Raw genomic sequence first — 17,783 nt, 5'->3', positions numbered from 1 at the left:
GCAACAATTTTATAATATTTTATAATAAAAAAAAAGAATAATATTTATCTTTCTTGTGTTAGATGAAAAAAGAGTTTATTGTTAAAACATTGCGCGTTGCTAATAGTTTGAATAAGATTTGGGAGGTGATTCCAGAGACGGATTGACGTATTAGAAAAATGTTTTGTGATTATATTCGACGGTATGATATTTGTATGATGTTCTTTCCTCTAGATGACCTAGCAAATTGTAGTATATTGTATAGGTATGAGGGATCCCTTGTATAAATTATTTTGTGTAAAAATAGCAGAGATTTGTATTCTAAGTACTTTTCGCAAGGCATTTTTAGCACTTGAAGTGAAAACGATGAAATACGATCAAACTTTCTAAGTCCAAATATATCGTATGGCATTGTTGAAGGTGGTTTGAAGCTTCCTTTTAGAGTTTGCGTCACAGCCTGCAAAGATCTCAGCACCATAAAGCAGCGTAGGTAAAATGTAGGTCCTTACTAGAAGTATTCTGATGGTCAGAGGTGTATAGGATTAAGTCGTCCAAAGGTTTGTTAGCATTGAGTAAGTTTTGCCACACGCAGCGGTGATATGATCCGACCAGGTTAAGTTTTCGTTAAAAATTACGCCTAAGTTTTTGGCTTTATTAGCAATTTGAATTGCGGAGTCACCCAGTCGCAGACAGCAGTTGAGGTTTACGGTAGAATTCTTATTTCGAATAATTATTGCTTTCGACTTGCTTGGATTTATTAGTAAACCATTTTTTGTGGCCCAGTTATTCATCCTGGCAAGATCCAAGTTGATATTCTGGACGAAAACATCAAAACAAGCCGAATTACTAGTTATATATAATTGAACGTCGTCAGCGTACATTTGAATACAGGCATATTTTACTTCATCGGGTAGATCATTTGCATATATGGAATGGAGCCTTGAGGGACGCCCTTTCTGAGCGGTAGCAAGCATGAGTTTTGCAGTCCATTAGTGATGTATTGAGATCGATGTGATAAATAAGATGATATTAGTCTCGTTGCTGTTGAAGAAAAATTAAAGTTATTTGACAATTTATTAGTAAGTATAGAATGGTTCACACAGTCGAACGCTTTTGAGTGGTCAAGTAAAACCAATACAGCGACTTCGTTATTGTCGAGTCCTTCACGAAGCATTTCAACCACGTCGGTTAGGGCAGTGAGACAGCTGTGGTTTGGTCTGAAATCTGACTGACGCCCAGTTAAAAAATTATGTTCTGTCAGATAGCTTTGTATTTGAGCATGCATGAGTTTTTCAAAAACTTTGGATAAGTATGGTAATATTGCTATAGGTCGAAACTCGTTGTCATTTTTGGGTATGGGAATTACTTTAGCAATTTTCCATGCTGCAGGAAAAGTACTAGTCATTATCGACGTATTGAAAATGTGGGTTATGCATTTTGTTATATATGGAATAAGTAAATTAACGAATTTAGGGTTAATTTCATCAAAGCCAATGGAATTGGATTTTATGGACTTAATGCTGTTGTAAACTTCTAATTCATTGACCATATGAAAGGAAAATGCCGAGTTCCTCTCCATTTCAGGAAATGAGTTGTCATTGTGTCTTATATGTGCCACTGGAATGTTTATACATTTGGCATTAAGTTCGTCGACATTTTCTGCTTAGCGACTCTATAATAATCATTATAATGTTTTAAACAAACATTATCTAGATCCAATTAGGAATTGGTATTAATTCAATTAAATATTGAAGATTTACGACGGTTGACTTTTATATTTCGGGATTTGGCAACCCTAGTGTTGTTCTGGAAACCATTGATGCTGTGCTCCAACTAATATTGCAAGATCGTTATGTGGCCTATCGTACGATTGAGCCAACCTTAGGCATTTGTGGAACCAGCTTACAGTCAATATAGTTTGAACATTTGACTGTAAAAAAATTTATTCGTGAGGATCCACCACAGTTTGGCAATCGCTCAAAAAAAGGCTCGTGTCCATTGATCGAAAAAAATACTCCAAAAATACAATTGCGGCACTTCGGAACTTATCTATGACATTGTGAAAGGGTATGAATGATGGATTCAAGTGTATGAGCCTGAATGTAAAAAACAACCCACTGTATTAGTATCCACAAGATGAGCAAACTCCAATAAAAGTTGCTTGAGCACGAAGGTTAGGTGGCAGCCCGATGTATCAGGCTCACTTAGACTATTCAGTCCATTGTGATACCTCATTGGTGAACTTCTCTCTTACCACTGAGTGCTGCCCGATTCCATGTTAAGCTCAATGACAAGGTACTTCCTTTTTATAGCCGAGTCCGCACGGCGTTCCACATTGCAGTGAAACCATTTAGAGTTTTCTAGCACGTATATCTAAAGTTTTTTTAGTTTGAATCTAGACGAAGGATTCGTCTCGATTCGATTTTGTGTTTCATGAACAGGCATTAAGTGAGCCTGGAATTAGGGACTGCAACTGCCCAATTTCTTGATTCCTTTAAAGTTATCCTGAAAATCAAATTGCCCCTCAGACGGACGGACAGACTTGCTTTACTCGAATCGAAAGTAAGAAAACCATCTTCGTTTAACTCAGTAGAGGTAAGGATGCACAATGTGGACGCGCACTCCTTAACAATGATACGAATATAAAACTACAAAGTAACAAAAATATTATGTGGCTAAAAATAGATTTAACTCAATATTCAATGCAAAACTTTGATTAGGGTTAATAATATATCAAATATTTTTTTAGAATTGTTTCAATTTAAAAACTTGTATATTTGCTTACATTTCCATCCGAAAAGTGTCATTGTGGTTGTATTAAAAAAAAAAAAAAACAAAAACAACTAAAAGTTTCCTTCCACATCCCTTGGCATTTCGAGAAAAATGTTACGGTATCATTTGTGACAGGGATAAGAACACGAGTGCTGTGTTTTTTAAACGCTGCAATTCCTGCATGTTTCAACTGGTGGCACATAAATTAGACAAGCTCAAGAAAAAGGCAATCAACTGGTGGTTAGGGGATGGCGATGACGACGATGATGATGATGATGCTTATTCCATTGTATCGCAATATCTTTTAGTTCACTTTGTAATATATGCAATGGGAAATACCGCAAATTCCAATGTGCTTAGAAATACTTTAACTTGTCAGAGAGCGTCAGTGTTTAGTAAATATTATCCTTGCTCCAAAACTGTAGCTACAAATAAACATCCTTCGTATTGTAGACAAAAAAAAAAAAAAAAAACAACATTTCGATTTGTGTTCTGTTGTTCTTATAAAAAAAAGATAAGAATACAATAACCATATTGGTTGGCCACCTCCATAAAGAGGAACGTGTCAAGAGCTGAATGTAAATACAATGAAAGGAATAAGGATACAAAGCAAACAGCAGGAGATATTCGACGAAATTTGTTAATAGTGACAGTTTTTGCAGTAGCTTTAGGAGAGCGTTGTTAAAATATGTCACAGCTCTAAGCGAGTTTTGTTGTTGTTGTTGTTATTACTTTAAAGTCTGGCAAGAGTATCAGAGAAAATCGCATCATATCTTTGGGGGAAACAATAAGAAGCGTTAATAATTTCCATTTACCCGAAAATAACTGTCATTAAACCAGACAGTAATGTAAAAATATTGACATTTCCCTCGATTATCCCAATATATGATAATTGAGTACACTTCAATGCATCTCATATCATTGAGAGTGCTCTCTCTCTCTCTCCTGTATCCCCTGTCAATTATGTGACTCTGATTATTGAAAATATTTAGAAGTCAAGATGTAGTAGTGCAGTAGTACACCAACCACTTCCTAAAATTAGAATGAATGTTCATAAATTGTAAATTTCGGTTTACTTTTGATTAAAACCTTGCAAGAAAAGTAAAAAGTTCGGCAGGGCTGACTATAGTATACCCTAAACCACCGCCACTGCAAGCATTAATTTAAGCATTTGGGCATAATATTAAAATAACTTTGGGAGATAAATCTAAAACGATGTGATTGATACTTCGTACTTTTATTCTATGGTCGTATTTATGCTAATTAATATATGGGACAAATATATGGGAGCTTTATCTAAATCTGAGCCGAGTTCGATGATATTTTACAACTTTCGTTAATCCTACATTGTGGCAACTATGAGTAAGATCAGAGTTTTAGTTAAAGCTATTGGAAATAACATTGTGGATATAATAAGGACCACATTTCGGGAAATCGAGCGATGCATAAATATGGGATCTATTTACATTTAAATGTGAACAATTTCGATGATATTTTAAGTGTTCAACGAGATTATCTTTTATCAAATTTGATTACGATCGGTTGGTTGATTGCTGTCATTGTAACAGTTTTCTTATGTGATTTCATTCATTTTTGTCTAAGGCTTTAGTACATAAGCTTATAGCCAGATCAAGGAAATCTGCGACAAGGATGGGCCAAAAAATAATCTATCAAAATTTGATGAAAATCTTACCAAAAATCTACCAAATATAAAAATCTTATTTTTAATTTTTTTTACCAATTTTTGTGGTTATTAGTGGTGGTTGTTATTTTAGTTTAGAAGTTAAGTCCCCGGTCTTACACATATATGGCGACGCTAGTATTAAATGCATATTATTTTTATATAGTACCAACCTTCAAATGATTCGTGTCAAAATTTGACGTTTGTAAGTCAATTAGTTTGTGAGATAGAGCGTCTTTTGTGAAGCAACTTTTGTTATTGTGAAAAAAATGGAGAAAAAGGAATTTCGTGTTTTGATAAAATACTGTTTTCTGAAGGGAAAAATACGGTGGAAGCAAAAACTTGGCATGGAGAAAAAGGAATTTCGTGTTTTGATAAAATACTGTTTTCTGAAGGGAAAAATACGGTGGAAGCAAAAACTTGGCATGATAATGAGTTTCCGGACTCTGCCCCAGGGAAATCAACAATAATTGATTGGTATGCAAAATGCAAGCGTGGTGAAATGAGCACGGAGGACGGTGAACGCAGTGGACGCCCGAAAGAGGTGGTTACCGACGAAAACATAAAAAAATCCACAAAATGATTTTGAATGACCGTAAAATGAAGTTGATCGAGATAGCAGAGGCCTTTGGATATGCGGAAGCTCTGTGCAAAATGGGTGCCGCGCGAGCTCATATTTGACCAAAAACAACGACGTGTCGATGAATCTGAGTGGTGTTTGCAGCTGTTAACTCGTAATACACCCGAGTTTTTCCACCGATATGTGACAATGATGAAATGATGAAACATGGCTCCATCACTACACTCCTGAGTCCAATCGACAGTCGGCTGAGTGGACAGCGACCGGTGAACCGTGAGAAGGAACCTTGAGAAGGAAAAACCATCAACAGTGACTATTATATGGCGTTATTGGAGCGTTTGAAGGTCGAAATCGCGGCAAAACGGCCCCATATGAAGAAGAAAAAAGACAACGCACCGTGCCACAAGTCATTGAGAACGATGGCAAAAATTCATGAATTTGGCTTCGAATTGCTTCCCCTCCCACCGTATTCTTCAGATCTGGCCCCCAGCGACTTTTCTAGTTCTCAGACCTCAAAAGGATGCTCACAGGGAACAAAAATTTGGCTGCAATGAAGAGGTGATCGCCGAAACTGAGGCCCATTTTGAGGCAATACCGAAGGAGTACTACCAAAATGGTATCAACAAATTGGAAGGTCGTTATAATCGTTGTATCGCTCTTGAAGGGAACTATGTTGAAAAATAAAAACGAATTTTGACAAAAAATGTGTTTTTCTTTGTTAGACCGGGGACTTATCGACCAACCTGTTACTAGCGACAATTTTTTGAATTTATAAACATCCACTGAATTGTAAATGTGTCGATTTTTAAATGTTATAAGGATTTTAGCTTGCACCATCAAGGGAAAGTTACCACTTCTACAAACAAACGATAACCCAGCAAAAAAAGCGTCGCCAAAAAGTAATGAAAATGTTCTTTTTGGATCCGGATGTGGTGCAAAATTAACGCAGAAGCAATGAATTATACATGGGCTTATCATAGGACGAAGTCCTCCATTTCAACAGCCGTTGCACTAAATTTGCATCACTTCTTTAGGTGTGATCCGAATTCAATGTTTTGGGTGTAAATTAAAATATTCTTTGATATTTTGTCAAATAAATAATTTTTATAATTTTTTATAATTTTTAATGGATTCTAACGCTTGCCGGAAAGGTTTGATCGCAAATATTTTCAAAAATTCACAATTTTTCCATATTGGATTTAGCATTTTTTTCGACAAAATTTAAATGATTTGTACCATTTTATGAATTCTTACTCAGTTTTTAACTTATTTGAAACAAAAAAAGTTAAAATTACCCATTAAAAGTATGAAAAACCCAAGTTATCAAAAATTGAATTAAAAGAACTTACTGGTAGTTAAAATAAAGAACATCATTTGGAGTGCATCTTCTGGAAGTGCTTTTAAAGTTGGGCCTTTGGAAGAACTTGCAATTTTTTTTTTGCTGGGAACTTATTCACAATGGATCTCGAATTTATAGAAAATTTTGACAAAATTTTCTATAGAAGTAACAATTTTTGCAAAATTTAACATCTATAGAAACTTTTGTCAAAACTTTTACTTCTAGAGAAGATTTCGTCAACATTTCTGAAGAAAATGTTGCCAAATTTTATTTATATGTAAGTACCTCTTAGTTGGAGTGGATTATTTATCAAAATCTACCAAATGCCCAAGAATTTTAACAATTTGTGGTAGAATTGGCAACTGTGGCAACCGTGGTCCAGAGTGATCTGATGGTAAGTCGGGTGAGTGTGTCTCTTGATTGCATATGGAACATATATCAGCTATTCATCATCACTGATAGGAAGAAGTTGCACTTTTCTGATCTTAATTGGACCAAAACTACCTGGTCTGCCGCGTCATGATGACAAACCTTGAACATGATAAAACTGGTCATAAGTTTCATCATGACCTCATCTAAAGTGTCCCTTTTCTAACGCTGGATCTCGCACATGGAAGGTGAAGATCAAACCTTACATTGCTGGGTGGTTGCCTATCCCCAAATTGTTGATTTGGATGACTACTGTGATAGCAATCCAGGAGATACGGCTTTGAAAACATGTAATTGTGTCTAGACACAGGGATGATCTTGGTCTCCACATGAAGATAATCCAGGGGTGTGCTGCGGAGATATGTTATGTTATTCCACTGCGTATGATGTGGCACTACATAGTTTACCTTTGAGCAATTGCGAATTGCCTTAAATGCAGTAAACGAGGTTTTTTATGCTGTCGGAATTATCACGCCGTCGACTCTGACATTCAACCGGTTGGTCTAACATGTCGAATAAGCACATTATTTTTAGTTCAAAATTATTAAACCATGACCACCATGTTAGGTTTAGGGTATTTCTCACAGTTGGAAAATATGAAGAAAATAATGTTCTTGAAATATGTATGAGATGATCATATTCCTTCTCTGTGTGGGAAGAAAATTTTCTTCGCTAACGCATTAGCTCAAATCATTACCAAGCTGATCAAGTGGGACCGCACAGTTCTGTTCCACCTATCGTGAAGAGTCAACCACTGGACACAAATATAAGTCGAATAAGGAGCACAAATATAAGTCGAATAAGGAGCAGTTTTAATGTTCCTTCATTTATATACGTACTTAACTGATATTTATTTGGCTTTGAATTACTCTTCCAATAGTCTTAAATTCGTTTTTAAGGCAATAACAATAACAGTCAATACGAGCATACCATATGTTAATGTACTTAATACTCGTATTCTAAGTGAGCCAAAAAATTTTATTTCTACAAAAAATTTTGTCAACATTTTATTTCTACAGAAAATTTTGTCAACATTTTATCTTTTTTAATAGTTTCCAATCCTATTTTTGTGGTTATTAAAAAAAAATTGTCACAATTTTATTTCAATAGAATTTTTTTCAAAATTCCATTTCTATAAAAAATTTTATCAAAATTTAATTTCTATACAGAATTTTGTCAATATTTTATTTTTATAAAAAATTTTATTATTTCTGTAGAAAATTTTGTCACCATATTTCCGTAGAAAATTTTGTCAAAATGTTATTTATATAGAAAATTTTGTCAAAATTTTATTTCTACAGAGAATTTTGTTTTGTTTAAAGAGGTATGTTTTTTAAAAATCTTTCACAAAAGCAAGAATTCTACCAATCTACCAAACAGTAAAACTCCACCATTATTGGTAGAATTCGACCAATTGTGACAACTTGAAAATTGATAATAATAATAAAACTTTTGAAAATTTTGAAAAGTAGATTATCGAATATCCAAAACTAAAATTTTTAAATAATTAAAAGAAAATCGAATTTATTTTATTATTTTCGAAGAAGAACATCCCAGCAAAAAAAATTGGAAGTTGTTCCACAAACATTTCTTTTAAAGCCCATCCCGGAATCCCCCATCGAGTTTTTTCAACTTTCAATGCAGTCCTTTTGGACAAGTCCACAAACATTTCTTCTAAAGCGCATCGTGGGATCCCCCAATAATTTTTTTCCACTTCTGATGCAGTCTTTTTAGACAAGTGCACAAACATTTCTTCTAAAGCGCATCTTGGGATCCCCCAATGATTTTTTTCTACTTCCAATGCAGTCCTTGTGGACAAGTATTAGAAAAAACGCAATCAGGCTATTTTAAGTGCAAATTTTGGACAATTAAAGTATACAAAAAATAAATGGAAAACTAATAAAAAATAAAAATAGAAAACTAATAAAAAGTAAAAAAATAATAATAAAAAAATTCATCCCCGCTGGGATTTGAACCTGTGCCGTTTGACTTTTTCGCTTCCATGGAAATTCTTTTGAGAATGTTTTGCAAATTACGAGAATTTTTATTTTTTTGTTGATTTTTAATGGAAAAAATATATTTATACGAAAATATATGCCGAAAATAAAAACAATGCATAACATAGAAAAATAATTTCTTAGAAAAATATTTGATAAAAAAATTGCCGCTGGTGAGATTTGAACTTGCGTTTCTTATTTTTTCGTTCATACTAATAAAGAACATCTCGAGAAGCAATTATAAAGTTATTCCAGGGTGTCGTTTTACGTTCATATCACAAACATTTGAATTGACCTATCGACGCTTTATGTTCAATGGCGTTTATGGCTGAGTGTGCTAAGGCGTTCTGTTATGGTGCCTGCAAACCCAGGTTCAACTTCTGCTCGGAGCGAAAAAGATGTTCAAATTGTAAAAATTAGATAATAGGAAAATAATTGTGTAATAACATAAAACATATGGATGAAAAAAAATTAAATTGTTTGAGAATTTTTTTTTTTTTTGCCTTTTTAATTTCTTCATTCAAATTAACTTCCAGGGCACAACTTCTTAAGCAATACAAAGAATCCAAAAATGGACTACTTCCATCCTATGACAAGCCCATGAAAATTCATTGGAGATGATCCAAGTTTGCACTACTTCCGGATCACAGATTGGGGATCCAAACTACTTTTTTGGAAGCTCTTTTTTGCTGGGATATTTTAGAAGATATATAAATTCCCCCTCTCACAGCTCTGGTACCCATCAAGGAGTATTGCATCAGGATTGTGTGATATTGATAAAAATCACGTGCATCACAAGTTCGCAGAATTCCACGAAACGTATCTCGTTCCGATAAATGTGCTTGAAAACCATAAATAAAATTTATAAAATGTAGATATTCACCACGTTTATCCAATTGTTTAGACTTACAAACAAACGTATTATTGTGTTCCTAGTTACAAAAAGAATTCTTTGCGGCAAACTTTAAAGCATTTCATATTTGCCAAACTCCTCTTAACAACAATAAAACTTAAGAAGCCACTTCAATATTGTGTGTGTTGGGTGGGGGAGGAGAAGACAACTTAAATACTTTACACAACTTTAAATCACCTCTAGCGAAACAAAAATTCTTTTTGCTGGTCCTAGTTCCAATTCATTTCACTTATCCCACCACGTCTAGTCAACATTAAAAAAGGGGATTTTCCTGTTTTTTGTGGGTTGCATGGTATTTTTCCTAAATTGACAATTAATTTGTTGACCTTAGGGTGGAAGAGCTTTGGTCAAAAGATGAAATTTTAAAGATGTAATCTATCAGCCAAAGGACATTATAAACAAGATTAGGAACTTCCACTTCTTTATTGTCTTTAATCCAGGGAATTGGGTGACCTTTTTTCTTCTTTTATGGCAATAAATTTTGATAGATTTACAAGAAGTTGCCCACACACACACAACCATTCGTTATGGTATTGATCACTGGAAGTATGGTTCCGGTTGTTTTATGTATGTATGGCCTGGTTTTTCATACGATATGTCTGTAGTTGTATGCTATTTGTGGCAATATTGACATAAAGATTGATTGAGACTAAAAGTCGTCATTAAATATTTGCTCAAAATCTTACACACATAACATTCAATGGTGAGAACATTACTTCAATGGGTCTCACTATGCGAAAATGTTTGGTTGCTGGTTCAATTGTGGCATGAGAAACGTTTTTTTTTTGCTTTACTTTTGATATTTGTTATGGCTTCTGCTAATCACATTTTTGTCAAATCAAAATTCAATTAAGTTGAGAATTAAATAAAATACATTTGGTCTTTTTGGTATGCCCTTTTCGTAGAAACATGTGATTTTATTAGACTCTGCTTAAGATGGGAGAGTAGTATGTTAGCAGTATCCAATAGTACTCAAATATAATCGGCCAAAGTTGATGAGAATGATGTACTTGGGTGCGTTTGATTTGTATTGGACATCGTTACTCATACGCACTCGTGTTTGGTGAACGGTACTGAAAATGTGCTGGAATTTGGTTTTTTAACAGCATACAACGTAAGCGATTTCGTCGATGCATATTTTGTTATTAACTAGAAGGAGCAGGGTTGCCAGTGTTTGAATAGAAATTTCTCTCAAAAATCCCCAATAACTTTTTGAAATTTTTTTCTGAAAACAAAAATAAAACTAAAGAAAATTCATAACAATTTATGACGGTTTGTGAGGTACAATGACACCAAAATTGCAAAACAAAACACACAATAAGTCTTCTAACTGCTTGAGAAAAATTGGAGTTCAGCCAGCATATATTTATAAGCCAAAATTTACTTCGAAATACTCAAGAAATAAATTTGAGCGATCGATCAATATGAATGCCTTCCCAGCAAAAAAAAACTTCGCCAAAAAAGTAATTAAAATGTTCTTTTTGGATCCGCAAGTGGTGCAAAATTGACGCAGAAGCGATGAATTTAACATGAGTTTGACATAGGACGGAAGTCCTCCAACAGCCGGTGCACTGAATTTGCATCACTTCTTTAGGTGTGATCCGAATTCAATGTTTTGGATGTAAATTAAAAAAATCTGTGATAAAATATCACAGATTTTTTTGAAATAAATAATTTTTATATTTTTTTATAATTTTTAAAGGATTCTAACGCTTGTCGTTTTACCTCAAATATTTTCACAAATTCACAATTTTTTCAGATTGGATTTAGCGTTTTTTCGACAAAGTTTTAATAATTTGTACCATTTTATGAATTATTAAACTGTTTTTAACCAATTTGAAACAAAAAAAGTTAAAATTACCCATTAAAAATGTGAAAAAAGCATGTTATAAAAAATTGAATGAAAAAACTTCCTGTGTAGTTAAAATAAAGAACATCATTAGGAGTCTATCTTCTGGAAGTGCTCTTAAAGTTGTGCCTTTGGAAGAACTTCCAAATTTTTTTGCTGGGTTGTTATAAATGGGTCGATATGAACATTATTCATTATATCTATATTTATGGGACATATGCATATGAGGTTGCATCATCTCAAACCAAGTCCTCACGAAATGATTTCACAATAATACACTGAAAAAATATTGACCTATTGCAACCTACATTTTAGGACACATAATTTGCATAATAATAATGACAAATTTCTTTAAAATAAAAAACATTTTACTTAAAGGAAAGTTCATATTCTTTGATTTAAAATTTTTTTCTTTAAATTTTAAATTTGGGACACGAATTTTTGAAATTGGCCTCCTTTCTTTAAAGTACGTTTTTAAAGTGAAACGAATTTCCCTTAAAGTAAAAACAAGAAACACAATTTTAATTTAAAGAAATAATTTTTAAAATATCTGACACATGAGTCCTTAAGGGAAGGTCAAAATATTTGGATCCACCTAAACTTTTTTTGAGTGTGGGAAGAAGATCAAATAAAATCTTGCCTCCCTTTCTAGTCCAAATGGAGGAGTAAAGAGGATTGTTTTTGACGATTCGCTCTAAGTCTGTACAATTATTTTAAACCTGATTTATTATACGGAACAGATTTGGAAAAATGCCCAAATTTCTGGAAATATCCCACAAAATCCCAACTCAAATATTCGACTCCATCCACGAAAAATATCCTCAATTTGGAGAAAATCCTCAACACTGACAAGGGTATTTAGAAGTAGTATAGACATGCATACAACACTTACATTTTTGAGACATTTTTATGACATAATTGAAAATTCAAATAATTTTTTTTATGAAGAAATTTTAATGCAGAATAGATCAAAATGCTTTGTGACTGTAAAAAAATCTGCCAGTTGTTAAACGAGGGGTTTAACAACGTGAAGTTGGTTCTAATACATATTCAGCCTCACTGTAGACATTTCGTGCACCCATAGAAGGAATTTGACGAGGAATAGTTTAAGGACAATAAAATAAACGAAAAGATTTCTTTCGGTGCATAAATTTGCATAGAAAAAATTCTCTTCCGAACAACGTACTGAAGGAAATCTTCCTTTTTGGCCTCCAGTCTTGTAAACATTCTAACTGAAATCTAAATTTTTGAGACTCTTAAAAAATATCTAATTTCCAAGTATTCAACGAATACGAAAACTCTACAAAAGGAACTTAAAACCATTTAAGTGACTGTCAAGCATCATTAAACCCATTTCACATTACACATGTCCACTTTTGCTAAAAACATCTTTCTCTTCACTCCCATCATTACAGATCATACAACACCCTGCCAAAGGTCAAGCAAACCAACACTTAAGCTCAGCAAGAAAGAAGAAAATCAACAGAATGAACAAATTTTTCGTTAGCCTTTTGATGTTGGCCTGTTGGTTGAGTGTGGCCTATAGTGAGCACAGCTATAACGATGATGCGGCCGATGCTACAGCAGCCGACAATGTCAATTCACTCTTCAATACCAATGTCGATACCAACAATGCCGATAGTACCGATGGATCCAAGGACAATTTGGACAAACGAGTGGAACGTTATGCCTTTGGTCTGGGTAGACGGGCTTACACCTACACCAATGGAGGTAATGGCATCAAACGTTTGCCTGTCTACAATTTTGGTTTAGGCAAAAGAGCACGTCCCTATTCCTTTGGATTGGGCAAACGTTTTGATTATGATGACTATGAGCAAATGGCAGATAATGCGAACTTGATGGCAGCTAGGGGAATGTTGGCCGGTTATGGAAGTATAAATGGTGAGTTTGAAAAAAAAAAACAAAAGATTTATTTTGGAATTAAAAATTAAATAAAATTTGGAGCTGTAACGGACAGATTTGATAATAGGGATATAAAAATGGAAAATCGATTTTTAAAAAAAGTTATATCCTTCGAATGCCAAGCCAAAAGTCAATGTTTTTATTTTTAAAATCCAGTCCAAGCGATTAATGTTGGCCAAAATTGGTTGATCGACTATTGATAGTGAATAGGCTGACCAGTATTACCAAAATAAAGCCAGAAAAATCCTTTAATAATTATTATACGAAAACTCATAACGGATATTATTGTTTAAGTTTGGATTGAGCTTTGAAGTATGTTAAAACTGTTATTCTGGCAGCAAGGGTTAGATAAAAAAGCGGATTTGTCCAGATTTCAATAGGAACATATCGAAAAGAAAAAAAACAAATGCTATAAATCCCTATAAAGGCCATTTTGTTCGCCGCTAATAAGCTTGAAAATGCCAGATCTAGCGGAAAAAAATCAATGTTGATTTTGACTAACATAAAATGTTGAATAACCCATTTGATTCAATTTTCTAAAACAAATCAAAATTCGAAGATTACAAAAGAAATAGAAAAGAAAAATTTCCACTTTTGTATTCTTAGTAGATACAAAAATTGAGTTTTTTACAAAAAAGGGGAACAGTTTTTTTTTATTATTTTCAAATTCGATTAATTGACTTTTGATATTTTCGGAATCGACCAGTACACATTCGATGTCGAATAATCGACTTTTTGAGAAAATAAATGGAAGGGTCGAAGTCGAAATTGACAGATCATTTCTCCTTTCTCCATATTAAAAAAAACGAAAACTTGATAATTGGACTTTTCCCAATTTTGAAAGTGAAAAACCGACTATTCGAAAAAAAAATATGATGTTTGAAATTTTGAAGAATTTCAACGATCGAAAAGACTTTCTAATATTTGGAAAAGACGAAAACTAGAAATGCCAATTTTCCCAATTTATTTTTCATTTTTTAACTTTTAAACCGGCCTTATGTACGGAATTACGGCCGGTTTAACAAGTCTAAAACTTTTAAAAAAGGCGAGTTTTTTCAAATTTATTTGAAAAAGTTCAAAAATAGATTTTTCTCAATTTTTAAAATATCAAAAATTCGAAAAGCCGACTAATCGTAACATTTAAAAAGTTTCTTTTTCGAAGAATTTCAAAGACGAAAAGACTTTGCATTATTTGGAAAAATAGCAAACACGAAAGGTTGGTTTCCTCCAATTTAGTTTACATTTTTTAAAAGGTTACATATACAGATATACGGTGAATAAAAATGTGTAAAACTATCCGCTTTAACTTACGAAGCTTAAAAAGTATAGAAATTGAAATTTTTACAAATTATAAGAAATTTTAAAGATCATTACGGTTGGCTGATAAGTCCCCGGTCTAACGAAGAAAACACATTTTTTTGTCAAAATTCGTTTTTATTATTCAACATAGTTCCCTTCAAGAGCGATACAACGATTATAACGACCTTCCAATTTTTTGATACCATTTTGGTAGTACTCCTTCGGTTTTGCCTCAAAATAGGCCTCAGTTTCGGCGATCACCTCTTCATTGTAGCCAAATTTTTTCCCAGCGAGCATCCTTTTGAGGTCTGAGAACAAGAAAAAGTCGCTGTGGCCAGATCTGGAGAATACGGTGGGTGGGGACGCAATTCGAAGCCCAATTCATGAATTTTTGCCATCGTTCTCAATGACTTGTGGCACGGTGCGTTGTCTTGGTGGAACAACACTTTTTTCTTCTTCATATGGGACCGTTTTGCCGCGATTTCGACCTTCAAACGTTCCAATAACGCCATATAATAGTCACTGTTGATGGTTTTTCCCTTCTCAAGATAATCGATAAAAATTATTCCATGCGCATCCCAAAAAACAGAGGTCATTACTTTACCAGCGGACTTTTGAGTCTTTCCACGCTTCGGATACGGTTCTCCGGTCGCTGTTCACTCAGCCGACTGTCGATTGGACTCAGGAGTGTAGTGATGGAGCCATGTTTCATCCATTGCCACATATCGACGGAAAAACTCGGGTGTATTACGAGTTAACAGCTGCAAACACCGCCCAGAATCATCAACACGTTGTTGTTTTTGGTCAAATGTGAGCTCGCGCGGCACCCATTTTGTATAGAGCTTCCGCATATCCAAATATTGATGAATGATATGACCAACACGTTCCTTTGATATCTTTAAGGCCTCTGCTATCTCGATCAACTTCATTTTACGGTCATTCAAAATCATTTTGTGGACTTTTTTGATGTTTTCGTCGGTAACCACCTCTTTCGGGCGTCCACTGCGTTCACCGTCCTCCGTGCTCATTTCACCACGCTTGAATTTTGCATACCAATCAATTATTGTTGATTTCCCTGGGGCAGAGTCCGGAAACTCATTATCAAGCCAAGTTTTTGCTTCCACCGTATTTTTTTCCTTCAGAAAACAGTATTTTATCAAAACACGAAGTTCTTTTTTTTCATTTTGTTCACAATAACAAAAGTTGCTTCGCAAAAGACGCTCTATCTCATAACCTAATTGACTTACAGACGTCAAATTTTGACACGAATCATTTGAAGGTTGGTACTTTATAAAAATAATATGCATTTAATACTAGCGACGCCATCTATGTGTCAGACCGGGGACTTATCAGCCAACCTGTTAATGTCCACATTCCCAATATTCGAAAAAGATCTCGAAAAAAATATTCAAAATTATAAAAATTTTAAATGTCTTTATAATATTTGAGTTGAAATCAAAAAGTTTACTTTTCCAAATTAAAAAAAAAAATTCGAAATATCGAAATTCCAACGATTTCATTTCTTTTAAATCTTTTCCCATTTCAGATGACAAACGCAATCGACCCTACAGTTTTGGATTGGGCAAACGTTCCGATGGTGGTCAAAGTTACTCAAGACCTTATGGTTTTGGTCTAGGACGCCGTTAAGAAAATGCAGATAATTTCTTAGCATATGTAAAATTGATTTTTCTGGCGTAAATTTTATTGAAGATAATTTCAAAGGACATTTTCCCTAAACTAAATATATACCAAAAAAGTAAAACAAGTTTCCAGCCCAAATGGCCTTTGAAATTAGTTTTCATAAAATATGTGCGTACTTGAAAATCAATACCAAAACCCAAATGTATCCGGAAATCATTTTGTTTGGAAATTGTTTCATTTGAAGGGATAACAAATAGAACAACAACAAAACGCAAGCAACAAAAAAACATCGCTCATAATCTCAATCAAAATGAGGTCATAAAATATTAAAAAAAAAAAATTAATATTGTAGAATTTATTTTATTATTAAATTGTATTCTAATATGTTGAATATTAAAAATATGGGAATTTATTTAGATTATAGCTTATTTTAGTTTGGTCCCCATTGTAAGCAATTTTGGGAGTCCTAACATACTACCTTCATGTCAAAAATACAACAAAAACAAAACTACCTAATACAAAGTCAATGTTTGGAAAACAATTATTTAACAACAACATCAAAAAATGGTAATGTATTTAAGCCACTTATACTTAACGTGTTTAACATAGTTTTAAGTTAAAAAACAAATGAATCAAATTTAACTTAACCAAATGCAAAGAGAGAGATAAAAAAATCATGAAAAATTAAAAATTCCAAAATATATACAAAATATTGAATTTAGTAAGAGATTTTAAATGTGTCAAATCAATGTCATATTTCTAGGCTATCAAAATGAGAAAGAAACGATTCAGTATTTAATGCTAAGCCATTTCCGGAGGAACCAAACAAAATCCAAAGCACCCAAATGAATAGACGCAAGGAACTATCATCAATTTTGTGCATTCGCTGTTATATTTTCGTCAACAATGAGCCAACAATTTATATATAAAATATATATTAAAGAAAAAAGTAAATAAAATATTAAAATAAAAAACAAAAAATATTTCATCTGCACTCTAGTCAACTCTTAAAGCCCCCACATTATGATTTCTCTTTGCTCTACTCTCTCTCTCTTTTATTTCGACAGCATTCTAGTCAATTCTGAAAGCCCCTATACTATTTATATTTCTCTTTGTTTTCTCTCTCCACGTGTTTAACATTTAATTAAAACGAAACAAAAATCTATATTTTGTAAATAATATATTTAATATTAATCACAAATAAAAACCCGCAAGTACATAAATCACTACAAATAAAAATGTATAATTAAACCAAATATATATGAAGAAGAAACATTAATAAAAATTATGACGTATCAATGTTGATTGAAGCTTAGTTTTGGAACAAGAAGGCAATTTTAAAAATAAAGCGTTTTATTTGATCATAGAAGAACGTATGCGG

General features: G+C 33.4%; 1 protein-coding gene across 4 annotated transcripts in view; it reads left to right on the top strand.

Annotated features, from left to right (window-relative positions):
* AstA (allatostatin A) overlaps positions 1 to 16,929 on the top strand; it is a 73,708-nt gene extending 56,779 nt beyond the window's left edge. For all 4 annotated transcript variants that reach the window (XM_075294410.1, XM_075294415.1, XM_075294404.1 and 1 more), the window contains exons 2-3: positions 12,955 to 13,441; positions 16,308 to 16,929. In XM_075294410.1, coding sequence (XP_075150525.1) covers positions 13,027 to 13,441; positions 16,308 to 16,408 — 516 coding nt within the window. In that variant the 5' untranslated portion in view covers positions 12,955 to 13,026 and the 3' untranslated portion in view covers positions 16,409 to 16,929. The remainder of the gene's footprint in view (positions 1 to 12,954; positions 13,442 to 16,307) is intronic.
* The last annotated feature ends 854 nt before the right edge of the window (positions 16,930 to 17,783 follow it).

Source organism: Haematobia irritans, chromosome 1 (assembly GCF_050003625.1).
Source record: "Haematobia irritans isolate KBUSLIRL chromosome 1, ASM5000362v1, whole genome shotgun sequence".
Lineage (NCBI taxonomy): Eukaryota > Metazoa > Arthropoda > Insecta > Diptera > Muscidae > Haematobia > Haematobia irritans.
The sequence above is the reverse complement of the archived record's forward strand: the minus strand, read 5'-3'. Positions and strand labels throughout refer to the sequence as shown.